A 26055-nucleotide genomic window follows, 5' to 3' on the forward strand; every position below is an offset into this window, starting at 1 on the left:
ATTACTTTTATGCTACCTTTATGTGCTTTTTGGAGCTTCAAAGTTCTGGTCACCATTCACTTGTATTGTATGGACCGACAGAGCTGAAATATTCTACTAAAAATCTTAATTTGTGTTGTGCAGAATAAAGAAAGTCACACACATCTGGCATGAGGGTGAGTAAAGGAGAGAATTTTCATTTTTGGGTGAACTGTCCCTTTAAAAATATAGTAAATAAAAAGATAAGGAAATAAATACTTTATGTAAACCTGTACCCCTGGTTTTGATGGTCTGTATTTGTTCTTTGTGCTGCTGTAGGTTTTGTGTAATGTTGTCTTTGTGGGATATTTTTATTTTGTTGTCATAGAATACGTGATTTAGGATCTCTTCTGGGTCCGCTGTATTACACAACACATGTAGAAGACGAGTGTCTAAAATGACATTCTGTCCTCCAGTATCCCACAATGCGTCACTCCGCGCGCCGGTAAATCGCGCATGCGCAATTGTTCGGACTCTTTGGTTCCGCACCTCTTCTGCTATAATGGTGAGTGTGAACGATCCAAGGAAATAATCTGTAAACATCGGATTAATCTTTACCCAATAACTCACCGTTCTCCGAGTTTAATGTCTGCGAAAGTGCACTTTACATCATCGATGCAGTAGTTGTCAATTTAGATGATGATAACATGTTTAAATGAATTATATGAGTGTTTGTATCGGGTGTTCGTAAATCGCTACGCGGACTGAGTCACTGAAGCTCAATTCAGTCTAAACAATAATGTTTTCTTGATATTCACGTTGAAACGCCTCATATAGGAGATTTTACTCCAGAAATAGTGTCTGTTATCCAGTGATTATAGTGGGTGTGTTGGTGATTTATAGAGGGTTCAAATGAGCAGTTGTGAAGTTCTTGTGATTTTACTGTAAAATCCTGCTGAATTATAATTCCACCTCTGAAGTAATTGCATATATCCAAAGACAAATGTTTGCATTATTTTGGTCCGTTATGGCGCCGTTATATAGAAAAAGAGATCATATAAAGGGTAGGAAAATGAAAATCAGATTTAAAGGTGCTGTACATTAATATTTGTCATGAAATGGCAAGCCGAAAACGTCCATATTCCATGAAAGACATCAAATAAATGGGTGCTATGAAATATCACAGCTGTCTCTAAACAGTAGAAAGTAAAAAGCTGTTTTATTGTACATGGAGTGGGTCCACACATGGGGGCTGCCATTTTACAATCACGTGACCAGCTAAACCCATGTGTGACCTTCGGAAAATGTATCTATTTAAATTGTTTAGAGTTTTTTCAATAATTTTGGTTGTGTTGATGCCAACGGCATAAATTTTGCCAAAGGTGTGTATTTTTGGGGGAATTGTGATATTTCAACATCAGTTCCTATAATGCATCTATAATACACTGTGTAAACAATATAGTTACACAAGTACTTCAGGACAAAAATGTCCCCATTCAAACCCATTAAAACTGAAATATTTGATCCCAGTGCCATTAAAGCATAAAATCATGATTTATATGATATTCTGCTTTAATTCTGCAGCCCTGCTTCAAAATGTACATTTTTATTTTCTACCAGATGGCGCCATTTTTCTCATTTTTAGCCCATGGAGCAAATACAAGCTTTTCCCCTATTCTCTGTTTACTGTATTATAGAGACCTGCAGGACAACTGAATACATGATGCAGATACAATTGTGTGTGAGTGTTGGTATGGATATTTATGTGTGTGTAAATATAAACAACAACAGTGGCATGTTAAAAACTGGCATTTAAAGGGTAAAATCCCTGAAAATGAATGCGTATTTGGTTATGATCAGGATTGATATTGGTTAAAAATATCATCTCATATGAAAGTATAAAGTAATATGAATATATAATATTATGGCAGTTTATTATGCTGACATTTTTGTCCTTTAAGGACCTCTGAGTAACTTTTAAATTGATGCACAAGGGTTAATCTCAGTAACTGCTCTGTTATTGGACACTTACTCGTTGATTAACATATATGTATATGGCTGACTGATTTTGTGCAATGGCATTTGTAATTGAAAACTATTGTTTGATTAATGCTGCATCCACACCACTAGGTGTCAGTGTAAGTCCATAACGACAGACATGCACACTTCTGTGTGCACCTTTAATGGTTGTCAATACTCGTAGTTTGAGAATGTGATTTTGCTATCATTATAGAACTGTTAAAATCACTTGCAGCACCTTTTAATATCTATATTGTTGTGTTTCAACTTTGCGTGAAACTGGTAAATATTTGTAATATAACAAAGATTGCCTCGGACAAAAATGCACTTGGGTGTTTTAATTCATTGGAGTGAAATTTCAAGTTGCTTGGAATGCGGAAAATTCCAGATGTATTGAAATGTTTATTTGTTTGTCGTCAGGCCAAGCGCACCAAGAAGGTGGGGATTGTGGGGAAGTACGGCACCCGTTACGGTGCGTCCCTCAGGAAGATGGTGAAGAAAATTGAGATCAGCCAACACGCCAAATACACCTGCTCCTTCTGCGGCAAGGTGAGACGCACCTGAGAAAGGGACTTAAGCTCACATCCCATTATGTTGTGCTGACACTAGTCATTCTACAGTGTGCCGTCTCCGTTCAGTACCTGAGTGAATGCTTTAATCTGAATCATGAGTAAAGTTTTAGGAATGTGTTCTAAGCATAATGTGCTTAAACTGTTCTGTTCATCAGTTCTGTGTGTGTTTTTAATCTTTGTGTGATCTTTAAGTCTCTTTATTTGACATCAGTTTCTTTCTGTGTCCAGACTAAGATGAAGAGACGGGCTGTTGGGATCTGGCATTGTGGATCCTGCATGAAAACCGTCGCTGGAGGCGCTTGGACATACAAGTAAGAATCTGGTTTCTTATCAGCGTCTCATAAATATTCATGATATTATCATGAGTGTGACATTTCTCTGTTCAATAGCACAACATCAGCCGTCACAGTGAAATCTGCCATCAAGAGACTGAAGGAGCTCAAGGACCAGTAAAACCAGCTGACTGGACTGTGTTTTTGTACAGATCATCACCTTGTTTTGGACTGTAATTCTCTCTGTGGCTCGTTGGAACATCCCACAATAAATCTTGAGTTGTGTTGAGCTGGATTTAGTCTTTCATTTTGCAGTTTAACAAGAGGACCATCTGTTGAAATTAAGTTATATATATTTCATGGGGAAATATCCACAAATGTAGTAAGTCGATTTGTGAGGTACCTTTCAATAGCTGGGATAAACATTTAGCAAATATATTCCTGTAGGAGTATAGATGATCATCCTGCAAACAAGTCATTTGTTAAGAGAATATCATGGCATAGCATCTCAAATCTTGCTCCGGTCATTCTGAAATGTCAAAGCGTGTCATGAAAATGATTGACTTATTGAAGTTCATTACAGTGTTTTGTGTGTTTTAAACCCCAAGTACAGTCATTTATTATGTTATGTCGATTACCACAAAAATAAATGTTTGACTTCACACTTTCTTTAATAAAAAAAAAGCACAAATGTGTGTTCCAGTGAGACCTTTACAATGGAAGTCAATGGGGTTTAATCTGTAACATTAAAATACTGTTTCAAAAGTATCGACACATAAACAATATGTGTGTTAACATGATTTTACTGTCATTAAATCACTTACTGACCACATCTGTGTGAAGATAGAGACAATTATACAACTTTATTACCATGATGATGATGAACGCTGTAAACTTTACAGCTGAAATAATACACGAGTTTAACAGAAGAATTAATGGAAGTGCTTTTATACAATTATAATCTTCACATTTCTGTCTTTAAACCTCCAAAAATTGCCCCATTGACTTCCATTGTAAGAGTGTCACTGGAACACACATTTGTGCTTTTATTAAAGGAGGAACCAGTCAACATTAATGTGTGAGTTAATCAACATTATGCCAGTAATATCAGAGCCATATAGAGCGAGAGCTGCGACAACGGAAGTTATAAATGCTTGATCGTCACGTGATTCACGTAGACTTCAGATAGTTCCAGGAAGTGCTTTGGCGGGCATTTCAAACTGTTAGAGTAGAGTGACAGAACTGCGATTTCTGGTAATTAGTAGTCAATAAATGCATTTATTTTATATATTTATGTAACACACCGACATATGTATGTAGCATGAGTATGTTGTTACAGCGATGTTGTTTTTTAAAAGATCAAATCAGCTAATATTTGAGGATTAGTGTTCGCTTACCGTTATTTGCCTCAGCTTATTTCAGGCTAGGGTTTCTGTTGCCTTTTTATGTTACCTCATGTTCATTGTTTTCACTAATCTCATGGTAACTAATGTCATATTTATGACTTTTCAGATAGTACAGAGACAGGCTGGTGACGGTGATTTCCAGCTCGCACCGCACAATGGGTCAATGAACTATTAACTATTAGCAGCAGTTACGGAAATGTACAATTTAGTGAAATGAAGCTTATTGTTTACAATTCTTACAATTCTATATATAGTAATATAATTATTTATGTATTATAAATATTATATATCTAATATATAATTCTTACAATACTTACTCATATACACAATATTCAGCTTTAAAACAACTTAAGCATACTCGTATATAAACTGCCATTCAAAAGTAATGAGGCTGAAATTTCAGCTTGGCATCACAGGAGTAAATTACATTTTAAAATACATTAAAATAGAAAACAGTTATTTTAAATTGTAATAATATATTACGATATTACTTTTTTTTGTATTTTTATTCAAATAAATGCAATAACTATTTACAGCAATTCATGAATACATTTCTAATAAATTAAATAGCATGCCAAGCACTTTGTATGTGTCCTTTCTTTCATGTTGTCGTTGCATAGTCTTCACCATGGTTTGCTGTGCTGCATGGGGATGCTCCAATCGCTCAGAGAAAGGTGTGCGAATGTATGGCTTCCCCACTGACATGGAGAGGAGAAAAAACGTTATATTGCACTAATATGCAACTTACCTCACCCTACAAAACATATATGTTTAGACTCCGTTTCTCTAATTCCAAAAACGATGGATGAAACTGAATCAAGAGAACAGATTTTACAATGAATAGGGTGTTCGTTACTAACTTTATCCAGCTCCAATCCTTGCCTAATCTGTTAGTTATCCGATAACATCCCTCATCTCCTAATTTAATGAGTAATACTCAACTATAAGGTTTTAATTTACAAGTTATTTTTATTTAGATGTACTGATAATATACAGAATAAGATAATATTATTCTTTAAACCTTTTAAAAGTGCGTCGCAAACGGTTTGTTCTTCTTCATCTCTACGGCGCGGCATGTGTTTGCTGCTACTTCCGGGAACTATTGAGCCGCCATTGCTGTAAAAAAAAATGTTCCATTAGAGTCAATGGAGTTGTCGCAACTCTCTCTCTCTATGGATCTGAGTAATACTAAAGACATTATTTTTAAGGCTGAAATGAAGGCATTTAAGGTGGTTTAAACGTTAAGCTTAAAACGGATTATGTGAAAGAGTATGCATACTAAAATCATAATAAAAGGCTAAATAGCAACATAAAACTCCCACAGCATTTCCCAAACACATGTTTGTCACTGAATACACTGCACAATATTTCCAATCCATGAGATCATTGTGTAATGTCTAAAGTTTGAGCTAACAAACACATTGCAAAACTGCTAATACTGCTCCTGGTCTAGATTAAGCGTTATAATGTTTAAACATTTATCAAACAATGTGTTCTCATTGATACTAAAATGACTTAAGACATGGGAGGAAGGTATAATTCCAAAGGTCTGGAAGCTGGCAGTAATCATTCCTGTTTTGAAACCAGGGAAAGATCCAACCAAGGAAGATACCGTCCAATAGCATTAACTTCAAATGTATGTAAATGATAGTTCAGAGGTTATCTTATGATCTGGAAAGAAAGAGTTTATATTGTAAATATCAATGTAGATTCAGAAGCGGAAGATCAACAATGGATGTGCTAATTAAGATGAGTAATGATATAGAAAGGTCTGTTATTATAAAAGAGGTTATTGATCATTTTGATGATGAGAAGGCACATGACATGGAGAGAGCTTCTGCTAAAGCATCAAGGCTAGGAATTGAAGGAAAAATGCACAATTGGTTACGGCAGTTTTTCTTTGACAGAACATGTGTGGTTGATGTTTATCATGATTTTCTCTGCAGAAAATGGTGTTCCACAAGGTAGTGTCAATAGTCCATTGCTTTTCAACATAATGATTAATTATATATCTGCAAACATAGGTCCAGGGTGTGCTTTATATGCAGATGAAGGTGCTATATGGAAGAGAGGCCGAATCATTTCTCATGTGAATTTAAGTATGCAGACACCCATTAAAAATGTGGAACAATGATCAATATATTGGAGATTCAAAATGTCAACAAAGCAAATCATGTTGTATGTACTATACTCTGAAAAAAGAAATTCCCAATAATTTAGAATTATTACTATATGGAAAATCAATAGAACGTCAAAGTATCTTGGTATGTGGCATGTGGACACTCATGCTACTCTCCATGACCCAAGCACAACTCACCACACGTCCCACTGAGAGCTAGATCCACTAATCACGACATGTCACATGTGACTCTACCCTCCCTAGCAAACGGCCCAATTTGGTTGCTAAGGAGACCTGACTTGAGTCACTCAGCACACCCTGGATTCAAACTCACGACTCCAGGTGTGATAGTGTCAGTACTCTCTGAGATACACAGACCATCAATAACGAGATGTATATTTGGAGATACCAGATAAGAGAAGAGAATGGGAAGAAACAGGAAATAAGAGGTTATAATAACTAGGTTAAGACTTGGGCATTCAGGTTTGAATTGATCACTGTATATAATCATGGAGTATGTGAGTATTGTGGAGGAAAAGATACAGTTGAGCTTGTAATATTTGATTGTTGTAGATATGAAGAGGAGAGGAAATAAAAAGGTTGAAAAGATAAGGATTTATAATTTGTATTGGGTTGGGTGTATAATAGGGTACAGGATTTTAATGCAGTACTTAAATGGTACAGGTTTGAATAAATAATTTAATATACTGTAGATTAATGATGCTATTCCACACTTTTATAATAATGGGGTCTTGATTGCACTAGACTGGGGACAAATCACCTTTTATTTATTTATTTATATTTTTAAGGGAGCTGTGTACGAAAGCAGGGAGAGAAGGAAAACGAAAGAATGGAAGGTTAAAGGTGAACTTAATAAATCATGCATGCATTACACTTCAGTAGGTGGCGATATGCACATAGACTGACAATCGCCAAAACACAGAAGAAGAAGAAGCAGCACGCAAGCGGTCCATTCAGTCACGTGACGGGGTAGCAAGTGTTACGTCACACGCGGCGCTCTTCCGTTCGGCCTGCAGACGCGTTCGGACGCGCTTAATATTTTAACCAGTGTTTTCTATTGATATCTGTGCTAAGGATGGCCGCAGCCTCCGCTCCCGTGAGGAAGAGGCTCCTGAAGGAGGAAGACATGACGAAGATCGAATTTGAGACGAGTGAGGAGGTGGATGTGACGCCGACGTTTGATACGATGGGCTTGAGGGAAGATCTGCTGCGCGGGATATATGCCTACGGTATTAAACACTAATGGGGTTATTAAGCGGCATTTTATTTTTTAAAAGGGCCTGAAAAGTTCTGCTGAAGTCTTTAAACAAATTTTTTTTTAATCACTCCACAGATTTAAAATGAGCAAACTATAGTTTTGGCAAGTGGTTTAGGACATCTACTTTGTGCATGACACGAGAAATTGTTTACAGACAGATTGTTTCACTTTTAATTGGCTAAATCACAGTTCCAGTGGGTCAGAAGTTTACATACACTAAGTTAACTGTCTTTAAGCAGCTTGAAAAATTCCTTTAGCCAATTAGCTTCTGACAGGAGGTGTACTGGATTGGAGGCGTACCGGTGGATGTATTTTGAGGCCTACCTTCAAACTCGGTGCCTCTTTGCTTGACCTCATGAGAAAATCAAAATAAATCAGACAAGACCTCAGAAAACAAATTGTGGACCTCCACAAGTCTGGTTCATCCTTGGGAACAATTTCCAAATGCCTGAAGGCACCATGTTCACCTGTACAAACAATAGCACTCATGTATAAACACTGTGTGACCACACAGCCATCATACCGCTCAGGAATGAGACGCATTCTGTCTCCTAGAGATTAATGTAGTTTGGTGTTAAAAGTGCAAATCAAACCCAGAACAACAGCAAAGGACCTTGTGAAGATGCTGGAGGGAACAGGTGGACGAGTATCTATATCCACAGTAAAATGAGTCCTATATCGACATAACCTGAAAGGCTGCTCAGCAAGGAAGAAGACACTGCTCCAAAACCACCATATAAAACCCAGACTACAGTTTGCAAGTGCACATGGGGACAAAGAACTTTTTGGAGAAATGTCCTCTGGTCTGATGAAACACAAATGCAACTGTTTGGCCATAATGACCATCGTTATCTTTGGAGGAAAAAGGGTGAGACTCGCCAGCTGAAGAACCCCATCCCAACCGTGAAGCATGGGGGTGCAGAATCATGTTGTGGGGGTGTTTGCTGCAGGAGGGACTGGTGCACTTCACAAAATAGATGACATCATGAGGAAGGAAAATTATGTGGATATATTGAAGCAACATCTCAAGACATCAGACAGGAAGTTAAAGGTCAGTCACAAATGGGTCTTCCAAATGGACAATGACCCCAAGCACACCTCCAAAGTTGTGGAAAATGGCTTAAGGACAAAAAGTCAAGATATTGGCGTGGCATCACAAAGTCCTGACCTCAATCCGATTGAACATTTGTGGGCAGAACTGAAAGTGTGTGTGAGCAAGAAGGCCGACAGACCTGACTCAGTTACACCAGTTCTGTCTGGAGGAATGGGACAAAATTCCAGAAACTGATTGTGAGAAGCTTGTGGAAGGATTCCCAAAACATTTGACCCAAGTTAAACAATTTAAAGGCAATGCTGCAAAATACTAACAAAGTGTATGTAAACTTCTGACCCACTGGGAATGTGATGAAAGAAATAAAAGCTGAAATAAATCATTCTCTCGACTATTATTCTGACATTTCACATTCTTAAAATAAAGTCGTGATCCCAGCTGACCTGAGACAGGGAAAGTTTTCCACCATTAAATGTCAGAAATTGTGAAAACGGAGTTTAAATGTGTTTGGCTAAAGTGTGTGTAAACTTCTGACTTCAACTGTAACTATGAGATAAGTTTCTAACAAAATAATGTGATACTGAGGGTTTTGGAGTAGAAAGCATCATTTGTTCAGTGGGGCAGCTGTGGGTCAGGTGGTAGAGCGTGTCGGCCACTAATCGCAGGGTTGGTGGTTTGATTCCCGGCCCACATGACTCCACATGCTGATGTGTCCTTGGGCAAGACACTGAACCCCAAGTTGCTCCCAATGGCAGACTAGCACCTTACATTCAGCTCTGCCATCATTGGTGTGTGAGTGTGTGTGTGTGTGTGTGAATGAGACTCTGTGTAAAGATCTTTGGTAATCTCTAAGGAATAATAAAAAAAGAATAATGAATTGAACCTGTAATTTGCTTTGTAATGATTTGTAACATTGTTTATCTTTCAGGTTTTGAGAAACCATCAGCGATTCAACAGAGAGCCATTAAACAGATCATCAAGGGAAGAGACGTCATCGCACAGTAAGTCGATGCGCTTCTATAATGATTTTAATGACGTGATTTTTAAGACTCTAACCCGGTCTGTCTTCTCTCCAGGTCTCAGTCTGGTACTGGTAAAACAGCCACATTTTGTATCTCAGTGCTGCAGTGTTTGGATATTCAGGTTTGTCAACACTTTGATACTTTTGATGATTTGATTATTTTCATTTACACGAGCTGCTGAATCTGTGTCACTACTTTTCAAATGGATTGTTTTTTACACATTAGGTTCGAGAGACTCAAGCACTGATTTTGGCACCAACCAGGGAGTTAGCGGGACAAATTCAGAAGGTAAAACAAGGACTGTCGCACTTTTGCGCTGCCTCCTGTCATCTGACCGTGTTCATTGATGTCACTTCCTGTGTTCTGCAGGTGCTGCTAGCGTTGGGTGACTATATGAACGTCCAATGTCATACCTGTATCGGCGGCACAAACGTAGGCGAAGACATCAGGAAGCTGGATTATGGTCAGCATGTGGTGGCTGGAACGCCCGGCAGAGTGTTCGGTGAGTTTGTTTCTGTTCATCCTGTCGTGCAGTCACTCAAAGGGCCACATTACTATTTTATTTTCACATTCAAATCTTTAAATTTTTTCCTCTGAACACTCGTCAAGTTTCATGCACCAAAAGTAGTTGGAATTTAGTTTTTAATGACTTTTTGCTACTGTGCCTTTTAAAGGGACTGTTCACCCAAAAATGAGTATTCCCTCATCATTTACTGGCATGAGGGTAAGACTTATTTTCTTCTACTGATTACAAATTAAGATTTTTAGAAGAATATTTCAGCTCTGTTGGTCCATACAATACAAGTGAATGGTGACCAGAACTTTGTAGTTACAGAAAGCTCATAAAGGCAGAATACATGTAATCCAGTGGTTTAATCCATGTCTTCTGAAGTGATGTGATAGGTGTAAACAAACCTTTTTTTTTTTTACATTTTCACGTTTGCATCTGAAATTCACATGTGGTGCCTGTTTAGTTTCACTTTCACATTTGAAAGTGTAGATTTACTTAAATATTGATCTGTTTTTCACCCACACCGATCATATCGCTTCTGAAGACATGGATTAAACCACTGGAGTTTATGGATTACTTTTATGCTGCCTTTATGTGCTTTTTGGAGCTTCAAAGTTCTGGTCACCATTCACTTGCATTGTATGGACCTACAGAGCTGAAATATTCTTCTTAAAATCTTCATGTGTGTTCTGCAGAAGAAAGTCACACACATCTGTGATGGCATGATGGTGAATAAATGATGGGAGAATTTTCATTTCTGGGTGAACTGTCCCTTTAAGACGTGTATGTAAATTACTGGTCACATTGTCATTCATGAGGGTGGTTATTGACTAAAGATGCTGACATGTAAATGTGGCTGATATTGATGATTATTAAATGTTAATTAATAAGGCAGATATATACTGAGTGGTCTTTAAATTAGTTTAGTTTTGATAAATGCTCTTCACTGGGGGAAAACAACCCTGATTATTTATTAAATGAGAAAACGAGATGCTGCTTTGTGATTTTATACTTTTATTTGGTTGGCATAGCTTAGTCATGGAGTCAAATGTTTGGGTGACAAAATACAGTAAAATGTACAAGTGTAATTTGCTTATGACAGTGTTGTGGTGATTGTAAAATCTGTTCCTCATTCAGACATGATCCGCAGGAGGAGTTTGAGAACTCGTGCCATTAAGATGCTGGTGTTGGATGAAGCGGATGAAATGCTCAACAAGGGTAAAAACTTGCTTGCATCATTCTCAGCCTGAGATGGCACACCCACTGTTCTCTGACTGTCGAATGGATATGACACACTAAAACGACAACAGCTTTCTCAAAATTGCAAGCCCCAATCTGAGTTTTTGCAACTTCAAATTTGTGTTTGAAGAAGAATGTCCCTGTACAGAAATCCTAAATGCAACGCTATCTATATGCATTTTCCTTTTTTTACAAGAAATTCACGGAGATTGTTGCAATATTTATATCCTGTTATATCCTGTTTAAGTGGCCAACGTCTCCTGTATGTTGCTTCTTTCTGCAGGTTTTAAGGAGCAGATTTACGATGTTTACCGATATCTGCCGCCCGCCACTCAGGTGTGTCTGATCAGCGCTACACTCCCGCACGAAATCCTGGAGATGACCAACAAATTCATGACCGACCCCATCCGCATTCTGGTCAAACGGTAAGCGTGTGCGCTTTCATACATAGACGGGAGGTGATCGTTTGAGTGATACTGTGTGGTGATTGTTTTTCTTATGGTGTGAATCTTTGGGTGGAAAATGCAAATCAATTTGATTAAAGATTCACAGGTTTTCGATTCAAGTATGATTTTTGCAAACTCAAAATGATTCAATTCCCAATTAAATTTGATTAAATTAAGCATTTGTTTTTAAATGCATTTATAGTCATTTTTTAATTCTTCCCCTAATGTGACTTGAGCAAGAAAAAGGCTAAAGATCGTTTATTCCACAAAGTATTAAGCACCCCCATTAAATACACGTTCTGTACAAACAGGCTTCTGGGAATACAATAATAGCACAAGAGTACAAATGTGCCAATAAAATATTCCATATTTCACTATAGAAAGTCTTTTTTTTTCTCACAATTTTGAAATGTGCTGATATTTCCATGATTTCTGTGACCGTGGAGACCCTTAATCAATAAACCAATCCAAATATTACAACATTATAGGAACATGTTTCAAAGAAAAGAGAACATTATTCCAGTTAAATGCACTAATTTACATTAGAAAATAAGATCCTCACAATGAAATCACTTTATTTCAGTAGTGACCTTAACTTTCACATTTAGGGTCAGTATTTGCCCCTGTGTTTGATTTTCAGGGGCTGATTCTCTACTCAGTGTTGATATGGCAACAAGTAAACAGGAAGTTTCGTCTTACCAGTGTGTGTGGAAACGTTTAGAGCACGTGTGTTAAAACCACCCCACGACATGCATGTAACCTAATTTATTTATATATTCAAAAGTGTTGTACACTCATTTGCTGAATCGCAAATTATTAGATTTTTAACGGTTTAAAGCGATTATTGACCAACACAAATGGTTCTCGATTCAAAAATCATATTTCAAGTTCGATGCATATAAATTGGCAGGATTACTAATCGATGCATTGAGAACTTCTTGTTGCCGTGCTTCATTCAAGCCAAGCACACTGTACACTCACTACGCTGTTAGTGTGCACACTACACACCTGATCTCAGATTGGGTGCGATTGACTGTACGCTTCTCTGACTGAAGCTACAGTCTGAATTTGATCTGAGAGTTTTTGTCACGCACTGAAGGTATCCGGTGATGAACTCGAGTCTGTAGTGTGTCTTTGCTTCAATTTCATGAGTGACTTATGCATGAAAGAACGGATTAATGAAATATTGTATCTGGGTGATTCTCACAAAGAAAATAAAGCCATTAACATTTTCACATTGTGACATTATGACCAGGACATTTTCTTGTCAAGTTGAGAATCTGTCAGCTGGATTTGTAATGTTTTCATGTCAGTTAATCTTCGAGCACAAATGTCTAATAGTGATGGGGGCTTTTGAAACCCTCACGAGTTATTCGTTTCAAATCAATGCTTCAGAGCGTGTATCAAATGGGCCAAGTCACGTGATTTCAGCAAACGAGGCTTTGTTACATCATACTGCTTTGTAATGTTTCAGGGGTACACTAGGGGTGCTCATACCCAGTGTTAAATGCATCTGCAGCAGATCTAGAATCAGTTCAGCAACAACATTGGTCCTGAAAATCAGACTGATTTAAGGATTGCTGGTCCGAATCCCTGTCAAAATAAAATCAAAAATGTTGTTTATTAGAGAGAAATTTGAAAGCGACATTTATATATTTTTTAATAGAGAAAGTAAACTCAATTTTGCACAGAATAAAAGATAAAAACACAACTAAAGCCCCAATAAAATGATCAGAATAGAAATGCTCATTTCCATTGTGCTGTGCCTTTTTCTGTTTTTTATTTTTTATTTTATTTTGCGGTGTTGTGGTTTAATTTCCTTGTTTTTTTTATTTTTATAGCTTTTATTTGCTTTGCTAATTTTGTTCTATGCACCCCTGGGCCACCATAGTTAACCCTCGCTTAATAACTAGTGGTGTAACGATTCATTCCTCACATGATTCGATTTGGTTCATGATTCTTTATACTGAGCCTGAATCAAGAAGTTTAGATTGAACTTTTTTTAATTATTTTTCAGATTTCTTAAAAACATGCAAAACTGTTCTTAAAAGTGCTAAATTATCCATCAGAGATGTACTTGGTCAAAAAATCATCCCAGAACAGGACAATGGTGACACCAAATGTAAATATTAATAATTCTGCTGAAAACACATTATTATTCACACACGCTACTTACACACGGTCACAATTACATTTAAAATTGCATTTTTCTAAAATAATATTGTTTATCTAAATCTATATATAAAATACAGTTTTAATGGAAATGCATGGAAGTGCTTACCCAGTTAAATAATAATAATGTACTAATGAAATCAGACATGACATTAGGATTTTGTTTTCCCATATCATTATTATACATAATATTCAGTGTTATAGTAGTTTAATATGAGACTATCATTAAACCACTCTCGCTCTTCAAACGGACATTCGATCTGCTGTGCTGAAAAGGGTCGTCTCTCGCCCTCCTGGTTTCAGTTTCCGCTGAACTCCTCATACAACACCCGTGGCTGCTAGTGTGCAGTCATGTTTTTGAGATTGTGTGCAATGAAGCGATTTTGTATGCCTGCGTTACATTTAAGTCAAGCGTACTGGATAGAGCAAGCGCTAAAATAAGTCATATCCACAATGGGCAGAGTAAAATTAAGCGAGATGTATTGTGCCACAAACCTTTATGCCCTTAAACTCAAACTCTGCCGGCGGGACCACAGGGGATCGCATAGTGTCACCATATACACAAGTCAGGCATGTGAGGTATCGTTTAAAAGCTTAGAATCTGAACCTATCAGAGAATACCATCACTTTTGCATTTGTTACACAAAATAACAAAATAAAGCCTGAAATCTTTTGTTGCGAACGAGCACCACCTAGATGTAATGTGGTAGAAATAGGTGTATAAAACTTTCACATGACACTTCAATGGACAAGTCATATATTAAATGAAAGGTCTCATTCTCAGGAATGTGACCTATGATGAAAATCATCAGAAAAATGTAACTATTGATGATATATCAATAATGAGGATCTCAGCTTTCTAATGACACCTAGATTGAACTTGTAGTCCACTCATAGCCCTTTTCCACCTAAATGGTTCGGGTACGGGTTCCTGGGCCGGTGCGAACTCTTGAACTGTTCTGTGCATTTCCACTGCAGAAAAGGCCGTTATGGGGCCAAAAACCTGGTTCTGCACCGGACCCAAAAGCTTGCTGGTCTCTACGCTGGGTTCCAGCATAGGGGATTATATCAGGGGCCGGATAATGTTTTGTCATCATGGTAAAGGTTTCCCAAACAACAATAGTACCGTCTAGAGCAAGGAGTACTTCGCTCAGTAACATCAGTACAAAAAAAATTATCAGACATCAAAAGCGTTCAGGTAACATGAAGAAACGAGTGGTCTACTTGTGATTAGAGATGCACCGATTGACCTGCCAATACAGATTTTCTTTCTAAGAACTATTATTGACCGCATATACAAACAAAATCTACTTCAATGCTACATTTTATTTTCATAATAAAATAAATTATTAAACATTACAATTTCCCCCAAACTGCACTAAGTTACAGGATCTTCTCTCACTTAACTCTCAAAATAGAGTGCTCTGTGACTAGAAAGAGGTAGAAATGGCAATTAACTGCTATTTTTTTTTCTCTTTTTTTTTTTTTACTCGTCTAACAAAACAATTCCAAAGATTACAAGCCTTGAACAAAACTGAAGTGTCCAATACGCTCAATTAAGCTTACGTTAGATGTCCAAATATCAGTTGTAAAACTGATTGCTGCTTCGGGATCTGCTTGTAACCATACCTGTCAACACTCCCGGTTTTCCCGGGAGTCTCCCTTATTTCACACCCATCTTCCACCCATCTCCCGCCCCCTCCCGTTTTGTTATTTCTCCCAGTAAACTCCCGTAATTTGTATGGCCCAAACCTCATCACATCAATATATTATTCCAAGGTTGTCCAGTTGCCAGATCTTGAATGAAACGCATCCTACTCACACAATCGACACATCATACACATTACAAATCATTTGTGACTTCAACCTACAACCCAGTTGTGCTGTTGATATCTGTGCAGATATTAGAGGCGGGAAGTTGAATCAAACATCACTGGTAGAGGGGAGGAGAAGACTCTGGTGTTGCTCCTGCGAAGAATAAAATAAAATAATTTACATATGAATTTAACAACAGCTGGACGGAAGAATGTAATTTAATATCCCGAAGCCATATCGACAATGCCCACGCCTTTTGCACAGTGTGTCGTACTGATTTTAATATCGGACACGGTGTGAAAAATTATGTTACTCAGCACATTAAATCACAACGGCACATTGTATGTATTTAGCCTGCCTCTGCCATCCAGCAACCCCCTTCCCCTCTCCCAGATTTGTGTACCCAAATGTTGACAGATAACAGGCTGCGTGTGACATGACACGAGATTAAACAACTCTGGCAATGCCAAGAGTTCTCAATGAGATTATATGCTATGGCAAAAATACAAACACAACCATCTGCTGCACCAATGTTAATAGTGATTCCACTGTAGCGGTTTACAGAACTTGGCGAGTTAAGCCATAGTTCATACAAAATAATGTAATTACATTGTCATCTTTAGCTAGGTGTCATCTTTAGCTAGGTGTCGTCTATGACGATCTTGTTGAGCAACGTTATAACGATGGATTGCATTAATCTGTATGTTTCAATATGTCCTCAAACAAGAGTAAAAGCTGTATACAAACACAGTGACGTGCCATGTTTGTATATGTTTGAGGTAGTCATGTGTAACTACCACATACACCGTAACCCGTTACGTCACCTTTTGACACTCGGGTCAGTGGAAAGGCATGACTGTCCATGAACCAGCGGTCCACAGGCTCGGCGTGAGAGCATCACAATTTCAGTGGAAAGGGCAATCAGAGGCCGGGATATGTGATAAAACCGTGAGGGCGGTGCATAAACTGAAAATTAGACTGAACGTCTATGGACGAGCACATCTGTCTGTAGTACTTACTGCCATCTACTGGAACAAAATAAGACTTTCAAGTGAGCGAGAGAACGGAACCAGAATTACATGTTTACAAAGTTGGGACAACAACAAAATAATTCTGTTTATCATAAGATTATAAACTTATTTTATAATCTTTTTATAATGATTATAAGATTTTTTATTTGGTGGGTTTTCTGAAAATGTGTGTGTGTGTGTAAGATGAGCTTTTAAATTTGAGTGTGAAAATGTTCAGGCAGCAGCCTAAAATGCATCAAGAGTTTATTAACAAGTTAATAACCTAAAGAGTGTAAATTTATACCATAATGTTTCATTTTTAAATGATTACTGCACAATCTGTATATGAATTATACAAAGCAAAGTGTTTTAGAATATTAAAAAACAAATATGGTTTGGTACTTATAAATAATTTGGAAACAGTAATCCTAAAAAGCTTAGATGTCCAGCAGATGTCCTCAGGGTGCTGAGTTACAAGTGCTTCAAAACAGTGAATCATTTTCTGAATTGCCTAATAATAGAATTTATTATTTTTATATATACTTATTACATTCTCTCTCCTTGTTTATATTATTGTAATTCATTTCTTTGCATCATGTTATCCAGAGCTGACTGCATATGTTTGTGCTTCTTGTCGGCAGTGATGAGTTGACACTGGAGGGCATCAAACAGTTTTTCGTGGCCGTCGAACGAGAGGAGTGGAAGTTTGACACTCTGTGTGACCTGTACGACACACTCACCATCACACAAGCCGTTATCTTCTGCAACACCAAACGCAAGGTCAGTCCCACCAGTGAACTCTTCGGTGGTCGACATCTGGCATGAATGAGAGCGCTGAACTGTGTCGTGTTTCAGGTGGACTGGCTGACAGAGAAGATGAGAGAAGCGAACTTCACTGTGTCGTCAATGCACGGAGACATGCCGCAGAAAGAGAGAGAATCCATCATGAAAGAGTTCCGATCTGGAGCCAGGTGAACTCGGACCAACCCCAAAACTATCATCCCCATCATACATTGAGAGTGCATGTGTTAACTAATGCTCGATTGCTTTGTGTGTGTGTAGTCGAGTGTTGATCTCCACAGACGTGTGGGCCAGAGGTCTGGATGTTCCTCAGGTGTCTCTAATCATCAACTATGATCTGCCCAACAACAGAGAGTTGTATATCCACAGGTACAGACACAGAATCCACCACACCTGAAAATCACATTCAGGCAGTCTGGAAGAAGCCAGAGTGATTGACTTTTTCTCTCTCATCAGGATTGGTCGATCAGGTCGTTATGGCAGGAAGGGTGTGGCCATCAACTTTGTGAAGAATGACGACATTCGTATTCTGCGTGATATTGAGCAATACTATTCCACACAGATTGATGAAATGCCCATGAACGGTGAGTTTCAGTCCTTATTTTAACTGCTGCCAATTCTTTATTCAAATGGCAGAAGATTATCTGTAGAAGACACGCATCTTATTTTCAGATTATTTAATATTTGAATTCAAAGACTTTGTAGGGTTGCCACTTTGGCCCTGGAAGATTCCTGGACACCTGATCAGTGACTGAAAAATATATAATTAAATGATTGTTTAATCAATATGGAAATAATATAGCAAATAATTCAATCAAACAATAACATCAATACACTCGATAAAATATTTACATTTCATTACAAAATTGTGTAATTTAACAAAATTAAAATAGTGTTTATATTTTATTTATTTGAAATGACTTTAATTTGATGGAATTTTATGAAACTGAAATGTGTAAATAAAGTGTCGTTATGTGTGTGTGCTCACAGGTTTAACATTTACTTATTCTGACAAGCGATTTTCTTGAATTTAAAGTTCACACAGAACATTTAAATGCTTTAAAATGTGTAAATATGTATGTATAGAGAATGAAGTTTAAAAATCATTCGTACATTTAAAGGGAATCAGATAAATGTATCTAAACATTCACCTTAAAGATATTTTCATGATTGATGCGTTTCAGTTTCAAAACAAATTTCCATCAAAGAGAAATCTCAAACAAAATTAAGTACAAATCTCATTTTCATCTCGTATATGATCTTATTATAATCTTATACACGGCATCCGGAAATTATTCCCAGCGCTTCACTTTTTCCACATTTTGTTTTGTTACAGTTTTATTCCAAAATGTATTAAATTCATTATTTTCCTCAATTCTACAAACAATACCCTATAATGGTATTTTCTGATGCACTGTGTATAATTTAAGTTTTACCTATTTAATTTTTTTGAAGATCACACAATTCAATTTGAAATTCATATGAAATTAAAAAGTGTAAATCTTAAAAATAGTATTTCTTTTGTTGTTGTGTTTTGGCCGATATGATCCCAAGTGGGGAAAAAGTGAAAAATCAGAAAAGCCTCAATCATACATCATATCTCAAACATCCGAACAAACCGGTTTACTATAATTAATCAGACTTGTGCGTTTGGTTCATCAGTGTGCTTATTAACACGGGTTCATGTGTCTGAATGTGTCGTGAAGGTGTGCCCATTGCACAAAGGTGCCTTTAGTTGTTCTTTAAGGCTGACTAGCCTGACTGGAACAACCCAAGGTACCTTTTTCACATTGCGTGAAAAAATTACAATTCTGGGGCAATGTGCATCCCAGATTGGAATTACATTTTTCCTGAACGGACGGATAAAACACCAGGACGATCATGGAATATCCTGGACTGGTGGCAATCCTAAAACTTTGATAATTCTGCTTAATGCTAAATACTCGTGCATTTTTCCCAATCTATCCAGTATATTAACTGTAACATTTTATTTTTCAGTGGCTGACCTGATTTAAGCTGTTGGATATGGGGTGAAATAATCCAATAGCAGTTCTGCATTCATCTGGTCTTTTTATTTGCTCTGGTATTTTTATGTAGTTTAAGCGTGCTCTGATGGATATTGCGTTCCAAGTAGCGGTGGTTCAATGCACATCATTGGATTTTGTAAATAAAGAGTCTTTGTTGCCGTCTTTGATCTAATCTGTGTGTTTTTAGTCTTTTTCTGATTTATTAGAAATAAAAAACATGAACGGGACAATGTTACAAAAAGAGAAATATACGTTTCATAAAACAAGTACAAATGTACAAGGGAAAGTTTAGTAAATTGATGAGCAGTCATTGCATTTCAAAATACAAAATTCAGATTTGAAATATTAAAGGGATAGTTTGCATATGCAAGGCTGGCACCAAAGATGTCGTAAAAGTCAAAGAGTTCCATGAGAACAAAGTCGCCATAACTCGCACAGAAGAACATCTCCACATGAAACACACCCTACTGCGCAATGACCATAAAACTCAAATCCCATCAACATTCCAGCTGTTGTCGCACTCCCACGGGGCACACAAGATGTATATGTGAAAATGTAACACAGAAAACTATGAAAACATAATGTAACTGCATGTTTGGTATAATTTAAAATGTCTGTGCGACTGGTATAATGATCTCTTTCCCATGTTGATAAAACTAATGGTAAAGTTATAAGGTCTTCTGTCAAATGCTGTACAATTCTGGAGGTCTGCCCCCCTCCCTGCCTGCATGTTAATAAGGTATGTCCCCAGGACTTCCAAACCTAACCACTTCGGATATTTAAGGAAAGCTGGCCCAGAGCTCATGGAATCTGCATTCAGATCTCCCGCACAATCATGTCTCTCTGCAGCCAGATTGACCCACACAGAAAACCATGTGTGTAGTCTTCCAGGTAATTGCAGTTTGAATTTCCTCCATCCATCTTCAACCGCTTATCCGAAGTCGGGTCGCGGGGGCAGCTGCTCCAGCAGGGGGCCCCAAACTTTCCCTATCCCGAGCCACATTAACCAACTCTGACTGGGGGACCCCGAGGCGTTCCCAGGCCAGTGTGGAGATGTAATCTCAGTTTGACCCAGTTTGAATTTTCCTATGTTTGGTAAATGCTTGAATGGAATTTAACTGATTATATTATTATGCTTGGTTTAGTTTTGAGTTTGATTTATTATTTTAATTGGATTGTTTGCATTACTATTACCCGTTAAAGTAAATTGTTAATTTTGATTCATTCTGAAAGACTGTTCTAGTATATTTCTTATTAACTGGAAATCTATGGTCCGAGTTGGCTTAACTAATGGGTTACTTCTGAAGTAGCTTGGTTAAGTATGTACTATTGGCGAACTGAGAATCTATAAGGACTTGAATTAAACGGGAATGCTAAGAGTAGGACAGAGAATCTGTAAAACAGGACTAAACGATGAGTCGAGAACCTTTTAATAGAATTTAGTCAAATCAGACTAAATGGATCAAACCGAGAACCTATAAGAGACTGCGTCCGGCTGGCACAGGACCCACATTTCAGTAAACTAGCAAATACAGTCTAGGAGAGAATTATTAAAAATAATAAGATGCAAAACTTAAATTCAGAGCATAAATATATAAAGGTACATACAAATACAATATTCACATACAAATGAAAATGGTCATTATTTACTCACCCTCATGTCATTCCAAACCTGTATGACTTTCCTCCATTTAGTAATAGAGTACTTTTATGTAAATAATGTCAACTTTTATGAGTGAACTATTGATTGACTGCATTAAATGACCATTTCAGCCATTTGAAAGGGAATCTTGTGTTGCCAAGGCTGTGCCGGGTTTTAAAAGTACTGCATATTTATAATGTTTTTCAGTTGAAACATTAAAATCCTAGATTGGAGCAGTCTTGCAAGAACCTCATTTACATATTTTGATTTGTAATATTGGCAGTCAAATCCGGTATCTGTATTTCTACATCAGTGCGTCGCAAGGCTGTACCTTTAAGAAAGTTTCATATTTAATATCTACAGAAATAATGTGACTTGTGTCTTTCATTTACTTTAATAGAACATGTATTTATTTTGTTTCGTCTGCATGAGTGACCGACACAGTTCAATCCTCTTAAGAGGTTATTTACAGCAGATTACAGACAATGACCGCTTCACCTCAGATTGATCTTTAGCTTCGCTTCAGTGTTTATTGAACTGGCCTGTTACTAAGAGACGCTGCTAATTTACAGGAATATTCCGGGTTCAGTACAAGTTAATCTCATCGACAGCGTTTGTGTCATAATGTTGATTAACACACACATTAATGTTGACTGGTTCCTCCTTTAATAAAGCACAAATGTGTGTTCCAGTGACACTCTTACAATGGGGGCAATTTTTGGAGGTTTAAAGAAGATTTATGTGTCTATACTTTTGAAACAGCATTTTAATGTTACAGATTAAACCCCATTGACTTCCATTGTAAGTGTGTCACTGGAACACACATTTGTGCTTTTATTAAAGAAAAGGAGTGTCGGATGGTCTGTGTATCTCAGTGAGTATTGACGCTGACTATCACACCTGGAGTCGTGAGTTTGAGTTCAGAGCGTGCTGAGTGACTCCAGTCAGGTCTCCTTAGCAACCAAATTGGCCCGGTTGCTAGGGAGGGTAGAGTCACATGGGGTAACCTCCTCACGGTCACTCTTGGTGGGGCGTGTGGTGAGTTAATAGCGTGAAGCCTCCACATGCGCTACGTCTCCATGGTAACGCGCTCAAGTCACGTGATAAGATGCGCGGATTGACGTTCTCAGATGTGGAGGCAACTGAGATTCATCCTCCAACACCCGGATTGAGGCGAGTCACTACGCCACCACGAGGACTCAGAGCGCATTGGGATTTGGGCGTTCCAAATAGGGGAGAAGAATTTAAAAAGGAAAAGGAGGGACGAGTAGAAATTAATTTTTGTGGTGATCAACATTGACACACATGCTGTTTGAATGAACTAGTATTTAACCCGGAATATTCCTTTAAGTACATTTTATACAGTGTGACCGTATTTAAGATGTTAAAATAATGTAACTTTTTTTTTTTTTTTTTAACAAGCGTCTTTTACCAACAAATAGTGATGTAGGGTAACAAACATGCTCTTCCTCCCTCACGGGTAGAGCCGAAAGTCCCGGTTGTTGGACCGTTAAACGATTCACTGATTCAAGTGAATCAGAGACTCGGACTTTGTTAGTCATGCGTCACTCACATAATAATTTAAGAGAGAGTGAGAGTGAATCAGAGACTCGGACTTTGTTAGTCATGCGTCACTCACATAATAATTTAAGGTTTACACATTTAATTTCATAGAACAATTGAATTGATAAACCTTAAATACAATAAAAACTGTATATTTAAAATTTGCATTAACAGAAATTTGTTCAAAATTACAATTGAAATGAGGAAAAATGTTTTATCCAGTGCAGAAACTTGTTACAACAGCTTTACAGTGCGGCAGCAGTGTGGCTTGACCTCTGTTTGACAAAAATACAGCAGCAGGATCTGGACGCTGCAGCGTTGCAGGTTTGATCAATTGCTCTTTCTGTCACTAGAGTCAAAGTGGAGCTGGAATAATGGACTTTATGGCACAGTGACAGTAACTGGTCTCACGTTCTGCAGATGCACGTGGCAGGATGAACTGTATCCATGGATACTGATGCTGCGGCTGAATTCATTTGAATTGTTTAACATCAGTTGAGTCCAGATTTGATTTCTGCTCCGCGCTTGTGTAAAGTTTCACAAACAACCTTTACTTGTGGGTCTATTTTCTATATGTAAGTCATGCAAACAGGTTTGCTGTTAATGGAAATGTGCTACTGCCTTTTAAGGGACCAGATTGATAAAGCAAAACTGTCCCATAGACTTCCAATAAAGGAGGGACTCGTTAGATCTAGAAAGCAGAATATCAGAGAGACCACTCATGTTTGTGTTTAAGGAGAGGTGAGTTGTATTACAGTGAAAGATGTCATCATTATAGTCACTTACGATATAAACTCATTTATTTCTGTCCATCTCTCACAGCTGTATATTATTTGCATGTGTAATCCATTCCCTGCTATCACAGGCATTCAGAGCGCACACGAGGAAACCATTATCTGAGTCTCGTATTAGGAGAAGGTGGCAGTGGTGTTTATCACTGGCACAGTTCGGTGCCAATATGGCCCCCTGGGCTTCTGCCCATGCATTAATACGCCCCCGGTGTCCCCGCATGAATGTTGGGAAGCAGTTCAACCATTTTCTCCAATAAATAATCTTCACGAGTAACTGTGCAATATGAAAAACTGTCCATTGCTTTTCATCACATTCTGTTGCACTAATCAAACAAACACTGACGTGAATCGGTTCATTCCGACGGTTCTTATAAATGAATCATTTAATACAGTCACCAGTCCACTTATATGTGGCTTTGGGAATTCTGATACATTTTATTGAAACCGGTTCATGTAAATGAACCAGTTAGAATAAACAATTTACTGATTCACTTAAACACTTTTTTTGTATTAACAAAATAATTGTGCATGTTTTCATCTCCATTATTATGTGTTTGATTCGTTTTATTCTGCAGTTTAATGTGGAGCGTTCTGTTTAAAAGAAATTTAGGGTTTAAATGTCAATGTCAAAATTCCAATAAATAATTATAATAATACTAAAATAGGCTTTATTTTTCTTTTACTCCGTTTATTTTATTCCCCTTTCAATTTTAGGGTGAAATGTGACCGGGACGTGTTTTCGTGAGTCACAGTTTGTTTCCAGGTCCGACCCCTGAATGGCTTCATTTGGAGCAGTGTATCTGGAGTCAGACCCAACATGATCTCAGACTAGACAGAGATTATCAGGGGATTACGTCACTTTGAAGCTAAACTTGTCCTCAGTGTTGGACAGAGAATGCTACAGCACTTTCCTCACCTGTACATCGTCCTTTAAAGTGAACATGAAATCAAAACTGATTGGTTAATTTGTTCTGCCTCTGAAACAACTTTGGCCTGGGCTAATCTGACTATTTGTTATATGCTAACCAATAGAGTGAACGCTTGAGCCAGTCTTGGTTCCGGAAGTAGGAGTGGTGGTTGCGTAGTGGGCTAAAGCACATAACTGGTAATCAGAAGGTTGCTGGGATTGTCCCTGTAATAAGTGCACTGTAAGTCGCTTTAGATAAAAGCGTCTGCCAAATGCATAAATGTAAATATTTTTCCCATTGATTTATTCCTTTGGGATTTCATAAAATCCTTCATAAAAGATTTCATGAACCAAAGCAACCTGCTCTGAGGTGAATCCCAACATTATTGGTTCAAATTAAAGTTTGTAAAGTGTTTAAAAATCAGACAAAAAGACAAAGATCCAAGACTGTGTACTTACCGTCTGTAATGAGGGAATGAACTACAATCCCATGATGCATTGCAAATGATGTAATTTCATTAACAACAATGGAAAATGATGAAATGACTGATTTAAAGTAGATTGAGAGTGTAGGGAGAGTTCACAGTGCATCATGGGAGTGGGCGGAGCTGCAGAGCTCTATGCCAGGAGTCTCTGATTGGTGGATCTCTCTTCAGGATTATGGGTACCAGGATTTCTGCTATTATACGTGATTTATTAAAATGAGGTTGAAATAACTTGAACTAATGTCTTCAGCAGAAGCATATCCCATCAACAACAACCTAAGAGCTCACGGTAGATCCGAAACAAAACTGTTGTGTTCTATAAGCGTTGTTGTAGCGTACTATAATGCAGCCTCACTAAAACCTTTGCAAATACTTAATGCAGCATTTTACATACAAACATTTATATTTATGCAAGCATTCATTTCATACAGTATACGTCAACAGTAGCAAACAATAGTTTTGAACAATAAATGTTGTTGATACTCTTAAGGGTGAACTTGACATTCAATCTGTATGTTTCAGTCAAAATCCTCTTCAAAAGTGTGTGCGAGTGATGTTTCAGTCAAACAAAAGGTCCCATCCGTAATAATGTTTTCACGTTACATATCCAGCTGCACTTTAGAATACAAATGCTGCCGCAGTGAAACGGATGCTGATGTAAAGTTTTATTGAGTGGGTGCATGCTGAACAGTACTCATAACTGCACCCCCGTCACCTTTTACGCTTAAATAAATTTGTTGTATTTCAAGTGACTTTAAACAAAACGATGAATAAAGGTTACTGGATACAAACGCACTAATTGAGCAAAAGGACAAACACATCCCAACGAAAGAGAAAAGGCTCTGTTCGTCAGAACATTACTCATTGAGATTATGGTACCTGCTGTATCTTTAAACAACCAGCCGGTCCACAGCCTCAAATCTTTCCTAAACCTGCTCAAATATCTGC

General features: G+C 37.6%; 2 protein-coding genes across 2 annotated transcripts; both read left to right on the forward strand.

The window, feature by feature from the left end:
- The first annotated feature begins 468 nt into the window (after window positions 1-468).
- Window positions 469-3116, forward strand: LOC127632544 (60S ribosomal protein L37a). The gene is made up of 4 exons (XM_052111173.1): window positions 469-523; window positions 2398-2526; window positions 2778-2860; window positions 2939-3116. Exons 1-4 carry the CDS (start codon window positions 521-523, stop codon window positions 3000-3002), a joined length of 279 nt encoding a protein of 92 aa, XP_051967133.1. The 5' UTR covers window positions 469-520; the 3' UTR covers window positions 3003-3116.
- A 4223-nt stretch (window positions 3117-7339) lies between these two features.
- Window positions 7340-19891, forward strand: LOC127632534 (eukaryotic initiation factor 4A-III). The gene is made up of 12 exons (XM_052111160.1): window positions 7340-7596; window positions 9605-9677; window positions 9753-9819; window positions 9924-9986; window positions 10068-10200; window positions 11347-11427; window positions 11732-11873; window positions 17533-17671; window positions 17747-17862; window positions 17954-18061; window positions 18149-18276; window positions 19691-19891. Exons 1-12 carry the CDS (start codon window positions 7443-7445, stop codon window positions 19705-19707), a joined length of 1221 nt encoding a protein of 406 aa, XP_051967120.1. The 5' UTR covers window positions 7340-7442; the 3' UTR covers window positions 19708-19891.
- Window positions 19892-26055: the final 6164 nt, after the last annotated feature.

The sequence above is a fragment of the Xyrauchen texanus genome, chromosome 39, assembly GCF_025860055.1.
Source record: "Xyrauchen texanus isolate HMW12.3.18 chromosome 39, RBS_HiC_50CHRs, whole genome shotgun sequence".
Classification (NCBI taxonomy): Eukaryota; Metazoa; Chordata; class Actinopteri; order Cypriniformes; family Catostomidae; genus Xyrauchen; species Xyrauchen texanus.